The 17,204-nt window shown below is 47.4% G+C and overlaps 1 protein-coding gene and 1 long non-coding RNA gene across 3 annotated transcripts in view; one reads left to right on the top strand and one right to left on the bottom strand.

Annotated features, from left to right (window-relative positions):
* G3BP2 (G3BP stress granule assembly factor 2) overlaps window positions 1-8,111 on the top strand; it is a 29,684-nt gene extending 21,573 nt beyond the window's left edge. The window contains exons 8-12 of one of the 2 annotated variants that reach the window (XM_077304738.1): window positions 997-1,095; window positions 3,721-3,823; window positions 4,181-4,309; window positions 4,455-4,573; window positions 5,380-8,111. In XM_077304738.1, the coding sequence (XP_077160853.1) occupies window positions 997-1,095; window positions 3,721-3,823; window positions 4,181-4,309; window positions 4,455-4,573; window positions 5,380-5,658 (729 nt within the window). In that variant the 3' untranslated portion in view covers window positions 5,659-8,111. The remainder of the gene's footprint in view (window positions 1-996; window positions 1,096-3,720; window positions 3,824-4,180; window positions 4,310-4,454; window positions 4,574-5,379) is intronic. The other variant, XM_077304739.1, reaches the window with a different exon arrangement.
* A 3,886-nt stretch (window positions 8,112-11,997) lies between these two features.
* Window positions 11,998-16,952, bottom strand: LOC143820766 (uncharacterized). The gene is made up of 3 exons (XR_013225497.1): window positions 16,833-16,952; window positions 14,820-14,933; window positions 11,998-13,975 (listed from the first exon to the last, which is right to left on the bottom strand). It is a non-coding gene; the product is annotated as an uncharacterized LOC143820766 (long non-coding RNA).
* Window positions 16,953-17,204: the final 252 nt, after the last annotated feature.

The following is a 17,204-nucleotide window of genomic DNA, read 5'->3' as shown; positions in this document are numbered from 1 at the left end:
GCTGGGAGAGCACTGATCTATCCTGGTCCATTAGGGAGTTGGGCTGCTGCATTTTGGACCAGCTGAAACTTCCAGATCAGATACAAGGTTAGCCCTGTGTAGAGCGAGTGGCAATAGTCTAGTCAGGAGGTGACTGTTGCATGGATCACTGTGGCTAGGTCACAAATCAGTAGATGGGGCGCTGGCTGTTGCGCCTGGCATAGATGGTGACCTGGGCCTCTGTAGATAATGAGGAGTCCAGGATCATGCCCAGGCTCTTGAAGGTGGCTAAAATTGTTCGCTGAACCCCGCCTGGATTTGTACTGCCTCACCTGGGGCATGCCACTCTAGCCAGAAAACCTCCGTCATAGCTGAATTCAACTCCAGCTGATTCCACTTGAGCTAGTCCATCCCCACCTCCAGGCAGCTTGGGGTTGGTGGATGGGGTCCATTAACAGATACAGCTGGGCGTCTTCAGTGCACTTGTAGCACCCTAGCCCGAAACTCCAGATAGCTAGGTGAGGGGACAGATGTGGATGCTAAATGACCTTGGGGGCCTGCAGGAGCCCACAGGTGCCCACAGGTTAGGGCATGCTGCTGGGAGATTTTCTCCCCTCCCACCACACTTGGTCCCCAGCCTTGGAGAAAGGACTGAAGCCTGTATTCCAACATCAGCTAGGCATTGGGCAAAATCTCAACCACATTCCACAGTGAGAAGACAAAAAATCCAAAACAAAAATCCACTATGTATGCAAGGCCAAACATTTTTTCATACATGCTGACACAATTCATATTTAACATACATGAGCCACCTTCAAGCAAGGAACTAGATCTGTGCTCTGTGCTTTTAAAATGCTCTGATACTAGTAAACTCTGTTGTGTTGATGTACTGTGATTCCTTTTAATCCTCATGCTGTCTTGGGGGTAGGAGGAGAATGTTCATGGGTCAGGTTTTCCCTTAAAATATGCCACTGGCTTGCCATAATTAGTAGCAAAGGTTTGTTGCATTTCCTGCAGGCTTTCTCCTGGGCTTCAGTGACCAGTAAAAACCTGCCTCCTAGTGGTACTGTTTCTTCCTCTGGAATTCCACCCCATGTTAAAGCACCTGGCTCACAGGTAATTGATCTGTGAACATCTTGGATTGTCTCCTTGTTTTACTTATGCAAGCTGCTTCACTAACAAAAGAAGTTGTGATTGCTTGAATTATACAAATTTGCTGCCTAAATGTTCATGTGTTGGATTATGGTGGAGTAGAAGATGAATCCTTATCAATCACGTTCATTTTGTTAGATCCAAGTGAGTCGGCATATTGGTCTGAAGCAGCAGAACAAATTTTGAGTCCAGGGGCACCTTAAGATCAACTAAGCTTTATTCTGGGGATAAGCTTTTGTGTGCATGCGTGCTTCTTCAGGGGGCACATGAAAGCTTATACCCAAATTGTTTTGGTCTTAAAGGTGCCCCTGGACTCTTTTTTTTTCATTTTGCTAATTGTGTTTAAAGGTTGAATGCAAAGCACGGTTTATTCTTCAGTTAAGAATTTATTTTTGAAGTAGCACTGTTTGTGTACTTGATTTCTAAAATAGCTAATTTAGATATCCCTCACTACATGTACAGAACCCTATACCAGCTGAGGACTGTAGGTAAGTTTCTGCTTCCATTTCTGTATGAAGCGGGCAGGGAGGAGAAGGGATCTTCCCTAGACTACCTTGCTAAGTCACTGAGGAACAATTTCCTTAATGCAGTAAGCTCCTTATTCTTTATGTTTGTGTCCTTCCTCTGTAGTACTCAGTTTGCAGGACCTAGAGTTCCCAGGACAGCACTTCTCCAAAAATGTACATAACAAATTATATGACCGATACATTGCTTCTATAACTTCATTTTTGCAACACTTGGTCTTAGGTCTACAACTTTCTGCATGAAAAAGACTGTTCTGTTAGCTTATTTTCAGTGGTAGTTCTGCTTTTCTTACAAATGGGATTTAGTCCACAGAGTCGGCAGAATCAGGGAGTCACCACTTGTGATCTTGACCTGTCCCTGCCTTGGCGTTTGAAAGCCCGTTGGGAGTCCTTGGTCAAAGCCCTGACTGCTTTGTTAACTGAGGGCCTTCCCGTCACCCTATGAAGGAAGCAGTTATTGCCCCTCTGAGTAGAAAACGTCTGCACGTTACAGGCCGTGTTCTAATCTCCTTTTCTGGGCAACAGTGAGAGAGAGAGTGCCGGTGCTGAGGCGCTTCCAGGGTTTCTAGGACAGCTCCTCTGCCCTTGACTCAGCTCCATCTGGCTTCAGGCCTGGGCTTTGGAGTCAAGGTGCCTTCAAGTGCACTGGTAGACTGGGCAGGCATCTCTATGGGTCTGGCTAGATGTTGGCTGCTCCCCTTGCTGTCTGTTGGGGAATCATAGAGTTGGTCTTAAAGGAGGGGCTCTTCAGAAGTTTTGGCCTTCTCTTTCTGATCAGACGCAGAGTTTCCACTCAAGAAGCAGAAGCCTTTCAGTATTTAAATGAGATCACTAAATGAGCTTCTCAGGAGTTTCAGGGTTGGGATTCCTTATCATTGTCTTAAGTCTCCAAATGCCTCCGTCAGGCTCTGAAACACAGTCAGTTAGAACAGGTGAAAGCTCAATCCAGACATGACGGGATATGCAGTGCAGGAAAGCTGTGTCCTCAGAGGGCCGCCTCCTGGCCATTTCCCCCCTCAAGGTACCCCACCAGGCCTTGACCGGACCCTGTTCCTTGTTTTCCATTGCTTCTGTTCTATGAAGCAAGTTTTTTTTTGGGGGGGGGGGGGGCGGCTGCTGCTGGAAACCTGCAGGCAGTTCTTCTGAGCCGTTTTATTGCCAGGACTTTCACGGAGTATGGATGGCAGGCCATTTAAAGGGGAGTCATTTGGGGATCGATTTAGGTTTTAGATTGTGCTGTTTAAAACGTAAGGCAGGAGCCACATTTTATATTTGAAATGAAAGACATTTTTTTTCAGAACTAAGCTCTGGGCTTCAAATGATACTGAGACATTCTGACCAGGCATTGCAAACTTATTGTCTTCTAAATGCTAAAGCCGAAGCAAAGGAAATGTGCCTCTTTTCCAGCACTAAGGATTTTCTCTTCTCGGGGCAAGGGGGAGGGGGATCCCTTTATCCAGCCTGCAAAGGCAAGCAGGGGTGGAACTTGCTCCTCACTCCTCCGACTTTCGCATTCTGTCTGGGAAGCAGATTCCAGCTGGGCTGGAAAAGTAAAGGAAGGGTGAGTGCAAACAGAGAGCCCCAGTATAGCCCCCCCTCCCCCAGGGCCCCTGTCTATGGCACTCCCACCTACTCTCCAGCCTCTCCAGCTGCTACTGCAGAAAAGGAACCGGGGCAGGATAGTTTTTTTTCCCTCTTGCTTTTGTCCCAGAGAAGGAAGGCGAGCTAAGAATGTGAGCAAAGAGTGGGAAGGAGGCAGAGGGCAGGAGTGGCCATTAGGAAGAGCCAGCCTTGAATCTAGCGGTAACCTTGGCAAGGACTTTGAAAGGAGGCTGGGAGAGGGAAACTAAAAATGTAGTGTATGGCACTTTATCGCTACGAATGAAGTTCGGGTTAGAGTTCAGCAAAAACCCCACAGTCCTGGATTGGCACAGAGGAATTACTCAGTGACTCCTTTGCCTCCTGCTGCCTATACAAAGGAGGCCCTCAGTCTACCTTTTCACTTTTGCTGCTTTCAGTAAGTTTCCTTGGGGATTTTGGCTACTAGGATCTTCTCTTGTTCCAGCAAAGAGTGGAAACGAAGCCTGAAACCCCATGCCAATCACTCCGCGTGCGGGACCAGCGCCCCAGGGAGAGGCCGGGGTTTCCTCCGAGGGGGCCCAGACCAGGTAAGCTGTTGGCTTCCATGTAAATTCTTTGGCTTTAGGTTTTCAGCTTATTTGATGACCACCTTCACTACACTGTTTAAACTCTGAATGAGAAAGCCACTGCCAAGAGCTCTGGAAATGACAGAGTAAAAACCTCTTCAGAGGTTCCTGGCACGCGTAGGGCCTTGATGCAAACCTTGCCCTACAAATGTAAGCATTCCCTGCCACGCACGCGTCTGTCCGTCCCTCCTGGAGAACTGGCAGTTTACCAATGGCCCTGGTTGCTAATTTGTTTCCAAGCTCAATTCAGAGTACTTGGCATGTTCTGCGTAGCGCGTGGTATAAATGTCCATTTTCATTTGTGTTGAATTAATGCAGCCCGAGGGGATGTGGACCAGAATGAAGTGGACAATCGTCGAATAATTCGCTACCCAGATAGCCACCAGCTGTTTGTTGGAAACCTCCCACATGACATAGATGAAAATGAACTGAAAGAGTTCTTTATGGGTAAGTTTAAAATCTTTGGTAAAACTTCTTGGGGTGGAAAAAGGAGGCCTGGAGAGCTGGATCCTTAAACACTGTGTTAACCTCACATATTCTGCTTCTTAAAATTACTTGCTGTTCAACACATGCTGTACATTTTCCCCTGTAGGCTTTGGGAACGTTGTAGAACTTCGCATCAATACGAAAGGTGTTGGAGGAAAACTCCCAAACTTTGGCTTTGTGGTGTTTGATGACTGTGAACCAGTTCAGAAAATTTTATTGGCAAAGGTAAGTAGCACATGCTCAGTGAATCATCTTGAATATAAGAAAGATCTGCTTTTCTGGGAGCCCCTGGGGCGGGGGGGTGGGCTACGGAAGGTGCCTGGTCTCAGCCCTCATTAGACATGGCCTGCTGAATGCTGTCCAAGCACTGCCCAAATCCTACAGTTTGACCGAGGCTGCTTCTGGAGGAGGGAGGAGCAGTTGGGCTGCCACACCCAGCAAGACCATGAGATGTCCGTTCCCATGCAGTGCATCTTAGAAGCAGGGTGAGGAGAAGGAGGTGCAGGATCTTGAGACCTGGGCAGGTTTGGGGATGGGAGAAGAGTATTGTCTGAATGTAGAAGCTCTACACTCTTAAGAAAGTTGCCAGATTTTTCACATATGATAGTCTTCAAATTGGAACTCGAAGGGGGAATGATTCTGGCCGAACGTGAGCCAGGTACTGGGGAGCCTGAGGCTGTAGCAGAGTTGAAGCTCTGCAGGACTTGACCTGATCTGTGCCTGGGGGAAGGATCTCCCCCCGCCCCTGACACAAACCACTCAGGGCTATTCCTGCTCTTCTAGGAAAGAAATAGATTTTTCCTTCCATAAGGCACCCGTGCATCCCAGGCCATGGGCTGTCTTTGTCTGATGGGTGGTGGCTCTCCAGGGTCTGAAGGCCATGCCGCTGGAGGGATTGCTTGTTGGCTGCTGCTTAGGCCAAGGCTCCTTCCTGTTGCTAGATGCCTGCCTTGTCTTAACTACTAACCCACTGAGATGTCACTGGCTTTGCTAGTTCTCTTCATCAGCGTTTTTGTTTCCCTCCCTCCAAGCCCATTATGTTTCGTGGTGAAGTGCGCTTGAATGTAGAAGAGAAAAAGACCAGAGCTGCCCGTGAGCGAGAGACCCGAGGTGGTGGTGGTGGTGATGACCGCAGAGAGATTCGCCGCAGTGACAGGGGGCCTGGGGGTCCCCGTGGAATAGTGGGTGGAGGAATGATGCGAGACCGTGATGGGCGGGGGCCACTGCCACGGGGCGGCATGGCCCAGAAGCTGGGCTCCGGAAGAGGATCCGGACAGATGGAAGGCCGCTACACAGGTCAGCGTCGCTGAAGACCCTCCCTCCCCTTGGCAGGCGGTCTTTGCAACGATGCGTTCTTCGTCGTGTTTTCATCCTTGTTAATTTTTGGCTTTGGAATGTAACACAGCCTTTTTGATCATTAATTTTGATGTGAGAAACCTCCTTTGGTGACCAGTAAAATTGAGGTGGACGTTCTTTTCCCCGGTTTCACAAAGAAGTCACACCATTAATTTATAAATTTAGACAAGTTTGAAGACTAAGAAATGACCATTTAAACTTTCTGCAACAAAAATGGACTTGAAGGGCATGCCCAGTTGTGTTAAGATCCTTTCAACACCTTTCAGTTTTAGTAAAAAGCAGAAATCCCGCTGCCACTGCTGCACATTGTAGGCGTACCTGTTTCCGCCTCTTACGGTTGGACACACAAATAGTGCTATCTGTGCGACCGGAGAAGCTTGCCTGCCTCCTCCCTGCCCCATTAGAAGACTTGGCTCCAAACAAACTTGTGTTTTTTATGAACTCGGATTCCCCTAATGGGTACGTGACTCATCTTGCATTGATATTTGTCAAAAGCAGCAAGGAAACAAAATAGCTAGTGAAAGGATGCGGGCATCTGCTCTGCTTGCTATGACCAATCTGTTTGTGTCGACAACCCTTAATGAGACTACAAGTACGTTCCAGAAGGAAACCATTTAGCTGTAGATGCCAAACTTCAGAAATCATAGTCCTGAAGAATCAATGGTAGAGCTCCCCGCCTCCCCCGTGTGGGGATGGCTGCTGGCTCACCCCCCTCCTCCTTCCCTGTTCCTTTGCCGTGAGCTTGTACAGCGAGTGCAAGCGTCTTAACGGTCCTGAGTCATGTAACAAGCATGATGGTGCCTTTTGTTAAATACATCATTCCAGTCTTGCTGGTGGTTTTGTACAGAATAGTGTCTGACTGGCTGTGCTGTAAAATCTTAACAGCTGTAAAAAAAAAATGTTTATATAATCATTGTATAAAAATTGCAGTGTCTTTAAAAAAAAAATGAACCATTACTGGAATATTTGCTTAGCTCTGCAGTTAATAAGTTTCTGTAGCCGGAAGGAGGGAACTATGAAATAGGAACTGCGTGGAGTTAAGAGGAGCAAGTGGGCAGTTTTGCATCAGGTCCAGAGTTAAATCAGTCTGTAGTACCTTGATTCATCATATATTGTGAGCCTAAACTTGTCAAGCCGAGGATCCTGAAGTTTTCGGAAGGCAGCCTCACCACTCCAGCAGTTGGGCATTTATGGTTTCTGGACTCTTGCCCATTTTGCACAGGCCTTGAACTGACTGCCAAGCCTCTGGGGGCAGATGTGTAAAAGACGGGCTGACAGCGTCTTGTGTGTTTTTTCCCTGGCGGACCCTTGCAGCTTGGTGAGAGGGGGTTGCTTACTTCTGGGGTCCTTTTTGCACAGAGAGCACATTCCAGAAAACTGCCGATGTAGCAAACGCTTCTCCCTCCCCAGCTTCACGCCGGAATGCTCAGCAAGCATCAGGCTTACTTTGGAGGAGGAGAGGCAAAAGCATATGACTACTCTCAAAGCTACTTGTAAGCATGGAAGACCTCACTTTCCGACGTGGCAAAATGCCCGCAGCAGAGAAGTATTTCTTCATTGCAAACAATATGCTGCTTTTGGCTGAATCGGAAACCTTTGCCAGCGTAGGGGAAAGAAATAATCTTTCACCCCACCCCCACCCCCCAAACTGAGGTCTTCCATGTTTGATGGTGAGACTTGCCCTTTTCTCATCCGCTTCCTGGGACACGCTTCTCCACTTCCTGTGTTTATTTTATACTTTGGTTTTTCTTGGAGTTGAGTGGTTTCAGCCCCAGTGACGCTTGGGAGTATTGTCCTGGAAGGCCTGGCTTGGCGAAGCTGCCTGGAAGCCACCGTTCTCAGTCCAAAGTTTGGCTGATGGGCATTCCTGTCCCTGGACTTTTGAGTGCCACTTGATGGCCATGCTGCCTCCTATGAATGCAGTGAAGGCAAAGAGCACAGAATCGTCAGGAAAAGGCTGTAATTGACAGTCAAAGGAGCAGAATTCCGGCCTGCCTCCTTAAATGCCATGAAATGACAATATTGGAAGCATACACACAAGTTTACATGGTGACTGTTCACCTAATGTACTGTGGACTCATAGTGTTTTTGTCCTCTTTTCAATAAATGTACTTCTAGAAGGAAAAGCAGCAGAGCTCCTTGACCATTACTGTTAAACAGCTGATCTGTTGAGGTGGGTTTCATTGCGGTTATACCCCATTTCAGCCAGCATTGCTTTAACCATCTTGACTTTAGTAGGTATGGAAGATCATGGACTACCATCTTCATTGCTGTAATGTGTTGAGCATTATATGCTAGTAGAGTCTAGTTTAATTGTTGCAGGTGGAAAGTATTTTTACTTTTAAGTTTCCATTTTGATGTGTTTTGACTAAGCATACCAATAAACTACTGATGTCTGCAGCATTCACGCGTGGCTCTGGAGTCTCTCTCTCTCTCTCCTGGGTACAGGCTTTTGTGCTGGCGTGATGAGTCCGCGTTGAAAAGCATTCATAGGGCAGCTGGGTGGTTCTGTGGCGGAACATTTGCAGGTCGAAGGTTCAGTCTCAGAAAGCCCCCCCCGCCCCCCCAAGCAGACCGTGCTGGCCTGGATAAGCTACTGGTCTGACTGACAATGAGGCAGCTTCAAGGGTTTCTGAGGACATTTGATCCCCAAATGAGAGCCAGTTTGGTGTAGTGGTTAGGAGTGCGGACTTCTAATCTGGCATGCTGGGTTCGATTCTGCGATCCCCCACATTCAACCAGCTGGGTGACCTTGGGCTCGCCATAGCACTGATAAAGCTGTTCTGACCGAGCAGTGATATCAGGGCTCTCTCAGCCTCACCCACCTCACAGGGTGTCTGTTGTGGGGAGAGGAAAGGGAAGGCGACTGTAAGCCGCTTTGAGCCTCCTTCGGGAGAGAAAAGTGGCATATAAGAACCAACTCTTCTTCTTCTTCAAATGCCTTTGACTTGATTATGTTCTCAGCTGTGCCCCTTTGCCCGGTATTAAAACTAGAAGGCATCTTCATTCTACGCTGTCTACTCACACAACAGTTCCCTTGAGGGGTATATGTTATGGCTGTTCTGATGACAATACAGCTTCTGTTTTACTTGTTTTTATGACTTGGCACAGAGGAACAGAAGCCAAACAAACCCTTGTCTTCTCTCTGCCTCTCTTGATACTGAACTTAGAATCCTAGAGTGGGAAGGGGCCATGCAGGCCATCTAGTCCCACCCCCTGCTCAAGGTAGGATCAGCCTCAAGCATCCAGGAGAAGTCTCTGTCCAGCCACTTCTTGAAGACCGTCAGTGTGGGGGAGCTCCCACCTCCTTAGGCAACTCATTCCACGGCTGAACTAGACTCATAGAATCCTAGAGTGGGAAGGGGCCATGCGTTTTGTTGTGTTCATCTTTGCCTAAAAGGAATTGGCACCAAGAGTCACTTTCTCTGACTCATCATGTAGCTTCAGCAGTGACGAGCTCCTTGTGGAGACATCAAACTTGAGCAGTCTGTAGACATCGGAAAAAACAGAGGTGGTTGGTGCCAAATCAATCCGTCGATCCCAATCAACATGTCAATACTGGCTACCCCTTCCATGGAGCAATGTCCCCATTTATCTTCAAGGGAATCCAGAGATGCCTTAGAAGTGCAGTTGCATACGTTCTCAAAGCATAGGCACTGACACTTCTCAAAATCAACCATGTAGCCCTCAGCACTGTGGTTCCCATACCCCATGATGGGTCCTCAGGACTTGAAAAGCTAGGATGGGCAACCAGTGACGTTGTAGCTTCCATCACTGAAGTCTTCATCAGGATCTATATTGAGAGCCAAATCCTCAGGATGCACAACTGAGATGGATGCATCTAAGCACGCTTCCAACACCAATAATGGCATTGACAAGCAATTAAAAGCAGGATCAGAAGCTACTTCACTGCCACCTCCGACTGATATGATTGTAGACAATGGGGGACTATCTCCTACAGAGGACTCAAGAATATATTTAGAACAACTCATAAGAATAGCTAAGACATTGAGAATTGACTACCTCTCTGTGCAGCCAACTTCTAATGATTCAGTGATGGGAATTCTGTATTGCCCTGAGTACAGGCCAGTAGCCCTCCCTAAGGTGCAAGGGTTGTGGTGAAAGAGTTGGCTTTTAAAGTGTGGGAGAATCCATCTTCAGCCCCAGCTTCCTCCAGGAATTTGGAGAAAGTATATGAAATTGAGAAGGATTGTGGCTTCCTTCTGAAGCATCCAAAGGCAAAATCCATTATTGCTGCTGCCAAAAGTAGATCTAACATGCATTCCTCCCAGTTGGAAAAAGGAGGAAAATTTATATAATGGGACATAAGGCATATTCCTCTCAGGACAGTTAATCTGGAGGCTGTTCTAACCAAGCAGGAATATCAGGGCTCTCTCAGCCTCTCTCACAGGGTGTCTGTTGTGGGGAGAGAAAAAGGAAGGTGATTGTAAGCCACTTTGAGACTCATTCGGGTAGGGAAAAGCGGCACATAAAAACCAACTCTTTTTCAGTAATATCAGGGCTCTCTCAGCCTCTCTCACAGGGTGTCTGTTGTGGGGAGAGGAAAGGGAAGGCAACTGTAAGCCACTTTGAGACTCCTTTGGGTAAAGAAAAGCAGCATATAAGAACCCACTCTTCTAGTAGGTACCAGATGTTCCTATGGGACAGGATGATGCTATTTATACAAAACCTGCCTGCAGATAAGCAACCTGTGGTCATAGCCTTGATCAATGAAAGCTTGTGCTTGAGCGTGCAGCAGCTCATTGTTGCTAGACGTAACACCGACTGCCATAGTAGATCTATTGCAACTAGCATTGCTCTTAGAAGAGACTCTTGGCTTCCATCTTTGATGTTGGCTAATGTCAAAGTGAAAATCTACCCTTTGAAGGTGAAGACCTCTTAGTCAGGAAGCAGATGGTGCTGGAATGCATGGTCAAGTATGAGCCAGTGACTAAAACCTTCTGCAACATCTGCACAGCCTGGACAAAGATATCGGTACAGAACCTCTACAGGGACCAGGGCTATCATATCTACAGGTCTCAGGACCTGAGAGTTCAGCCATTCCCGCCTGCACAAAGAAACACTTATACTCCTCAAAATAGGAGGAACAATCTAGGGGCACAGGGACCCTGTGACTATATTGTGTTGTTGGTTTCAAGAACCACCTGATGCATCTGGCCCATGTTTGGGAATTTATAACTTCTAACAGTTGGGTAGCTATTTTTTAAAAATTTTATTAATTATACTTCTGTACCATCGCTCCCAGCACAGCTGGTTAGCAGTGGTTCACAATAAATCACATTTAAAAAAAAAACATTGATGGCTTTATCCATAATAAAATTTGGTGGTTTAAATAAATCTCATTGTGGTCGTAATGCTACTCGTTTCTTGTTTGTCAGTCCACGAGCCTCAATTTTGGAAGAACAGGTCTCATCTCTGCTCCAAAAGCATGGTATCACTTCACTAGGCCCCAGCCCTCCCACACAAGATTCTTGTATTCTGAAGTCTGAGCAAGTACATTTAGATGCAAAAATTTAGAATGTTATCTTTCCAGAATCTGATTCCTCTCTTATCTCTGGTTCTCAGTGGTGGGCTTAAAGGAAGCTACTTCTACATCTCTACAATATGAACTCACTATGTCATCAGTGCCCCAGGGTATTTACCAATTGTACCAATCTGGTGTTCGTTTTGATTTGATTTGAATGCCATTTTCCTGGCAGGCTTGCTGAGGGCAGTGAACAACAATAAACACTAACATCCTTATCCATGGTTCCTCTATATATTTGTGAAACAGCCTGGGGGGTGGGACGTGTCCAGCTGTCCAAGTTGCCCCTGCAGCTCCCGCCCTCCGTCCCTGGACTCTAGCCTCTTTGCTCTCAGATGCGCCTCAGTGCCTGGAGCCAGCAGCAGGTAAGGGGAGAGGGCCCTGGGCAAAGGGTTGTGGTGGAGGGCTTGCTAATGAGGGACTTTTGGCCTGCTAAGCAGAACCTGCTAACGAGGGCCTCTTGCACTGCTAGGCTGGGCCTGCTAACAAGGGCTCCTGGCCTGCTAGGCTGGGCCTCCTAACAAGGGCCTCCCGCCTGCTGACTGCCTGCTAAGGAGCTCCATCCTGGACCTGCTAACGAGCTGCCCAGCCCTCGCCTGCCCCACTTGATCCGGCTGCGAGCTGCCGCCCAAGGCCACCTTAAGCTGCCTGGCCGGGGCCCAAGGGAGGGGGCCCTTTCAAGGCTCGTTCTGAGGAACAGGCTTTGAAGCTAGTAAATTAATAATGAATAGACATTATAAAACGATTTAAAACACATTCATTTATTTGTTATATTTTTATCCCGCCACTCCCACGGAGACTCGTGGCGGATAACAATAAGCATAAAACCATCCAATAAAACCCATAAAACAATTTAAAACAGACTAAAACCCAATCCATCAGTCAAATATCATCCAATACTCTGCATCAAACAACCCACTTCTATCCACTAATGGGCCTTGTGGGTGGACAGAGGGGCTGATCTTCTTTAATCCGCCTATAATAACCGAGTAGGGCTCGATGAAGGGAGAGCCAAGATCTTCAGTGTGCCGGCCTCAACCATAAACCTGGTGGAAGACCTCTGTCTTGCAGGCCCGGGTGGCTTTCTCCTACAGGGCTCTTCCTGCACTGGACATCGGGGGAGTGGAGTGTGTTGGCATTAGTTTGAACTAATTGTACTATGTCTTAATGACTGGGGGGAAGACAGCTGTGTCTAGTGAGCCCAGATCTAATTCACCAAACACATTTCAAGGGGCTGCCAGGGCTCAACTTGCTCCCAGTAGGCCTGGGCAAGTGCAGCCCCCCTCCCCTCCCTTTGCCAGAACAGCAATGTTTCCCCCAGGGGTCACAATGGTCTCTGGGTGTTCTGCATGGAGGCCTTGTGGAGGAGGGCAATGATCCACAGAACTCTTGACTGGACATTGAGGAGTGCAGAATGGTTTGCCCAACAGCCACACCTTCAGCTGAATCTCTGCCGTGACACTCCTGTTTCTCTGCTTCCATGTGGGCAGGATCCTGCTTCTTGTTTCAGAATTCTCAACCACAGAAGGGCTGGCTGCAGATATGCAGTGGACGTGACCCTGCTCCTCTTGGTGCATATTCAGTGCAGAGTAGTCAGTCAATCCTGGTCCTTATTTGTCACAGTTCACTCCCCTATGACCAGCCATTGCCTGTGGTTGTGGGCACTCAATCAGCAGTTTGTGGCGCTGCTCCGACAAGTACTCGGATTTTGTCTCATTTGCCTTTCTGTGCCTCAGAGGCTGGGCTCCGTTGCTCTGAGCAGCCCTCTTGTGCCTCTAGAGACAAACAGTGTCATCAAGAAGGCTTTTGAGAAGCTTTTCCTTCCAGCTGCTATCTTGGTGCTGCTGGGAAGCCGTGAGATATTTGGGCAGTCTGATGGAGCAGATGATCCTGAATTCGAGTTGTGGGACAAAAGAAGGAGGTGCCATGCATCTATGTTATCTGATAATTTCCTCCAGAAAAGTCACATCCTTTAAGCAACCTACTTGTTCTCTCTACGATGCAGTTTCAGCCTCAGAAGATTCCTTAACAGTTGCAGGTTGAACCAGATTTTGAAAAGCAGCACACCATGAAGAGAGGATATGGGCCAAAACATTCCATTCTTGCACCAATAGAACGAGCCACAACCTCTGCTAGGACTATAACAGAAACAATTGAGTTCATCATGCGAAAACCTGGCCCAACTGGATCCTGACCACCAGAAAGCGATCTTCTCCTGACTTAATCTATTCAGAAGGAACTCTTCAGGATGTGCAAAAGTTGTAGGGAAAGTCTTTGCTGTCTTTCAAGCTGTTCTTTGGTCTCTTTATTTTAATGGCTGAACTGCATAATGTATTACTGTTACTGGAAATTTCCCTCGAGAGAAATGGGGTTCCATTTCTGGCTGGTTGGAAGCGTGTCCCTTTTCCTTCTTTTTTCTTCCGAGGAGTCCTCTCCTAGAGATTTGTAGTACCAGACAGCATTAAGGCCACTGGGACCTTTGTTCATAGGAAGCAAAACGTTGTAGGCTGCGTGCGGCCTGTGTGGTAGGTAGGGCATGAAATACAAGAGCCGGGGTCCTTCCGGGGGGGAAGCTGCTTTTACGCGCCGAGTTGCGGCCTTCCTAGAATCTTTGGTTGAACCTCGTGAGGGGGTGTCTTCCGGCAGTGCCGTGGTTACTGAGACAATCTGGCAGTTGGTGTCTCTGAGCCACGTGATATCCGAAGGGCTGGATCTCTTAGTTAGCTCTGTAGTGAATACAAATTCATTTTACTTATGAACATTTCCCCCCTTGTGCAGACTGCAACTTTAAAAATAACTTCACTTTAGACCTTTTCTGTGCATGACCTTCCCACACTTTCAAAATTGTGCATTTTCCTGCCTTCTTCCACCCTTATATGGGAGTGCAATTCCAGACCCCACCATTAATCTGACCCCCCCCCCCCGTAGCTTTGGTCTTCCGGTGGCTTCGCCACTATATGACTCCCAAGAACCCTTGTAGTGGGTGAAGCAACAGGTTTCTCTGATGTTCTGTACACACAGGTGGATTGCCTTCACTTGGCCTTAGCCACACAACACCCCTGACCCAGGCTGGAGTTGCAGGCAGACATACAGCAGGGCAAGTCACCATGCAAAGCCCTTGTTGGCTGGCTTGCTGCTGCAAGGGACAAGAAGAGGCTTCCTATGCCAGCAAAACTGGAGACATTTTGCCCCTTTTCTCTGGCACCCCGTGTCTTTCTTGGGCATGGGGAGCTATGGGAGAGGACTAAAAAAGCCCCCATCCCAGCCTCCCTTCTCACTGGCAAGAGCAGGGGGGACACACTGAAGCTGCCCCCCTTAAATTGAATTCCCCCAGTGTACATTGAACAGTGCATATGATCATGCACCTGTGACCTGACACATGTTGGGCATATCATGTATGGGCTCCAATACTAAGAACATTTCCCACAGCACATGGGAGGGGACTTAGTTCCAAGTAGATCTTCTTAGGATTGCAACCACAGACCACTATGAGATTAGTAAACTGTGACATTGGCTCTCTATTCCTTAAATCACGTCTTCATGGATTGTTGATTTCTTTTCCGTACTTACTCCGAGAGCCACATTCAGTTGATAGGTCAGAATTGATAACCCATTCATCTGCCTTGCCAAGTTCACCTGCGACATCTCTGTTTTCTTCACCAGGAGTTGGACCTGGATCTTTTCCTAGAAAGGCCAGCAAAAAACACCAGCAAATCAAATATTAAGTGAATGGCTCAGAGCCCAATAGCAGAGCATACCCTTTGCCCTGATCCTGCCGGCCCCAACTTGCACGTTAAGGACGTCCCTTTGGCAGGATGCGCACAGGGACAATTCAGTCCAGGGCTCTGAGAGTCCTTTTGCAAGCCCTTCTCTTCCTCCTCCTATTGGGTGTTTTCGGAATGGGGACAGGGCTTTCCCCAGGGCAGGAGACAGAATTGGCTTCCCCCTCTCTTGAAGTGTAGCTGGTCATTAAATTGGCACTGCTCGCAGCCCCCCAGCACCCTCAGAGGAAGAGTCAGGAAAGGCCTCAGAGCTCCGGCTGGGGGAAGGGCACTGTGACAGGGTGGGCTGTGCAGGTTTGCCAGAGGTAGGATCCTTTCTTGGGACCTCCCTCCCTCCACTCCTTTCAGGGCTGGAGCAGCCAAGTGGAAGGCTCAATGGCAGAATTCATTCTGGCCAAGTACCAGTGTCTCACTGGTGATATGGAGACATCTCATTTTAAACAGCTCGACTAGTTAAGCTGTGATAATTGTTATTGACTAGGAATATTCCTAATTTTCCTACCCAAAATGAAGGCATTTTAAAGAGCCCAAAAGTGTCAACCCTTTAAAAAAAAAACTGTCCTGTCCCTTCAAGAGAGGCTTAACAGGACGGTATTTTTCTGGTGATATTTTTTACCTCCATAGTGAAAAAGCCCCCCCCCCCAAAAAAAAGTTGATGAAAAAGGGTATAATTCAATCTATTCTTTTAAAAAGACATAGATGTAATTTAATAAATAGTAGCATCACAAAGTAAACTCAACATATAAAACACTCATTGTTACAGAAAATGTAACTCCAAAATTGTTTCAACAATGTCTTCTCATGTTGTCAACTATCACAAAATAGCAATAAAAATTATTCCTATATCAAAATGTGCAGAAACATACACAAAAACACACACAGATCTTACTGCCTCAATATACTCTTTTTACGATACCCACAAAATAAAATTTTGAGAATGCTTTCTGTCTTTTTCTTTTATGTCATAAAAGTGATACATTCTGGGGGGGGAAAGAATGCTGGGAAAGTAAGGCCATCCTTTTGATCCAGGTTCATCCAGTAATCTTTTTACAAACTAATTTTCTCAAATCTCAAATCTAAATATTAGTATTTTCATATTTAAAAAATATTAACAAGTAAAAGGATATTAACCAAACAAAGAATGATCACTAACTCTGATTATCACTGATTAATCCAAGAGTAACCACAAAAGGATAAAAAAAATAAGCAACACTGGTCAACACTTCAGTCCCCCTTGTGAGCCAGCATAGGATACAGTGGCTAGAATGTCAGATGAAGATTTGGGAGACCCAGGTCTGAATCCCACACTCAACCACAGAAGCCTTCTGGCCTCACCTATCTCACAGGGTGGGTTGTGGGGATAGAAGGAAGGCATTGCACATCCTTCTGAGCTCTTTGAAGGGAGAATGCGAGAGAAAGCACCTTCAGACTGATCATGCATAGAGAGTAGATAGGAGGAACCTCCTTCCTGTCTTCATGCTAATCTACCTCACAGGATCTTGGTGAGGACAGAACAGGATAACCATACAGCACCCTGAGCTGCCTGGAAGGAAGGAATTGAGGTAGGGCAGGCATCCAGACACAGCTACTCTTGCTTCCTGACCAGGATTGCTAAGCAAACTCCAGTTATGCTTCAGAAGGGCTTAACAGGATCTAGGAGGGGGTCTTAAATAGACCAAGCCCTCTGCTGGCCCTCATCCCTGCCCTGACACGGGACAAGAGCTGATCAGAGTGAGGAGACACCTGAGGTCAGCCTGCTCCAGACGGGAAGTGAACCAAGAGCCATCAGGGACCGTCTTACCGTCTATCATGCACAAGGCAAGCCAGACCACGAGCCCCCGGCCCCAGAAGGAAGTCACCAGCTGGAGAGACATATTCCACCCTCAGAGCCTCTGAGAAGTGTGGCTGTCCAAAGAGCCTGTGACTCAGAATCTGCCCCAGTGCTGAGCTGGTATAAAAACATGCGCAGACCACAATGTTTGCACAGCAGACCACAAGTACAGAGGGAAGAGAGCCAGGGGCTGCCATTCCTCTGTTGAAGCAGAGCTAGAGAGATCAAAATTACTGGTTTGGAAAGACAAAATGACGGCATGAGCCAGAGGGAGTCTTCAGAATTCAATGCATTTTGGCTGGCAACTTGCTGCACAGCATGAGCCAGAGGGAGTCTCCCTTA

This window comes from Paroedura picta, chromosome 11 (assembly GCF_049243985.1).
Source record: "Paroedura picta isolate Pp20150507F chromosome 11, Ppicta_v3.0, whole genome shotgun sequence".
Lineage (NCBI taxonomy): Eukaryota > Metazoa > Chordata > Lepidosauria > Squamata > Gekkonidae > Paroedura > Paroedura picta.
Note: the sequence above shows the minus strand (reverse complement) of the source record. Positions and strands in the feature narration are given on the sequence as shown.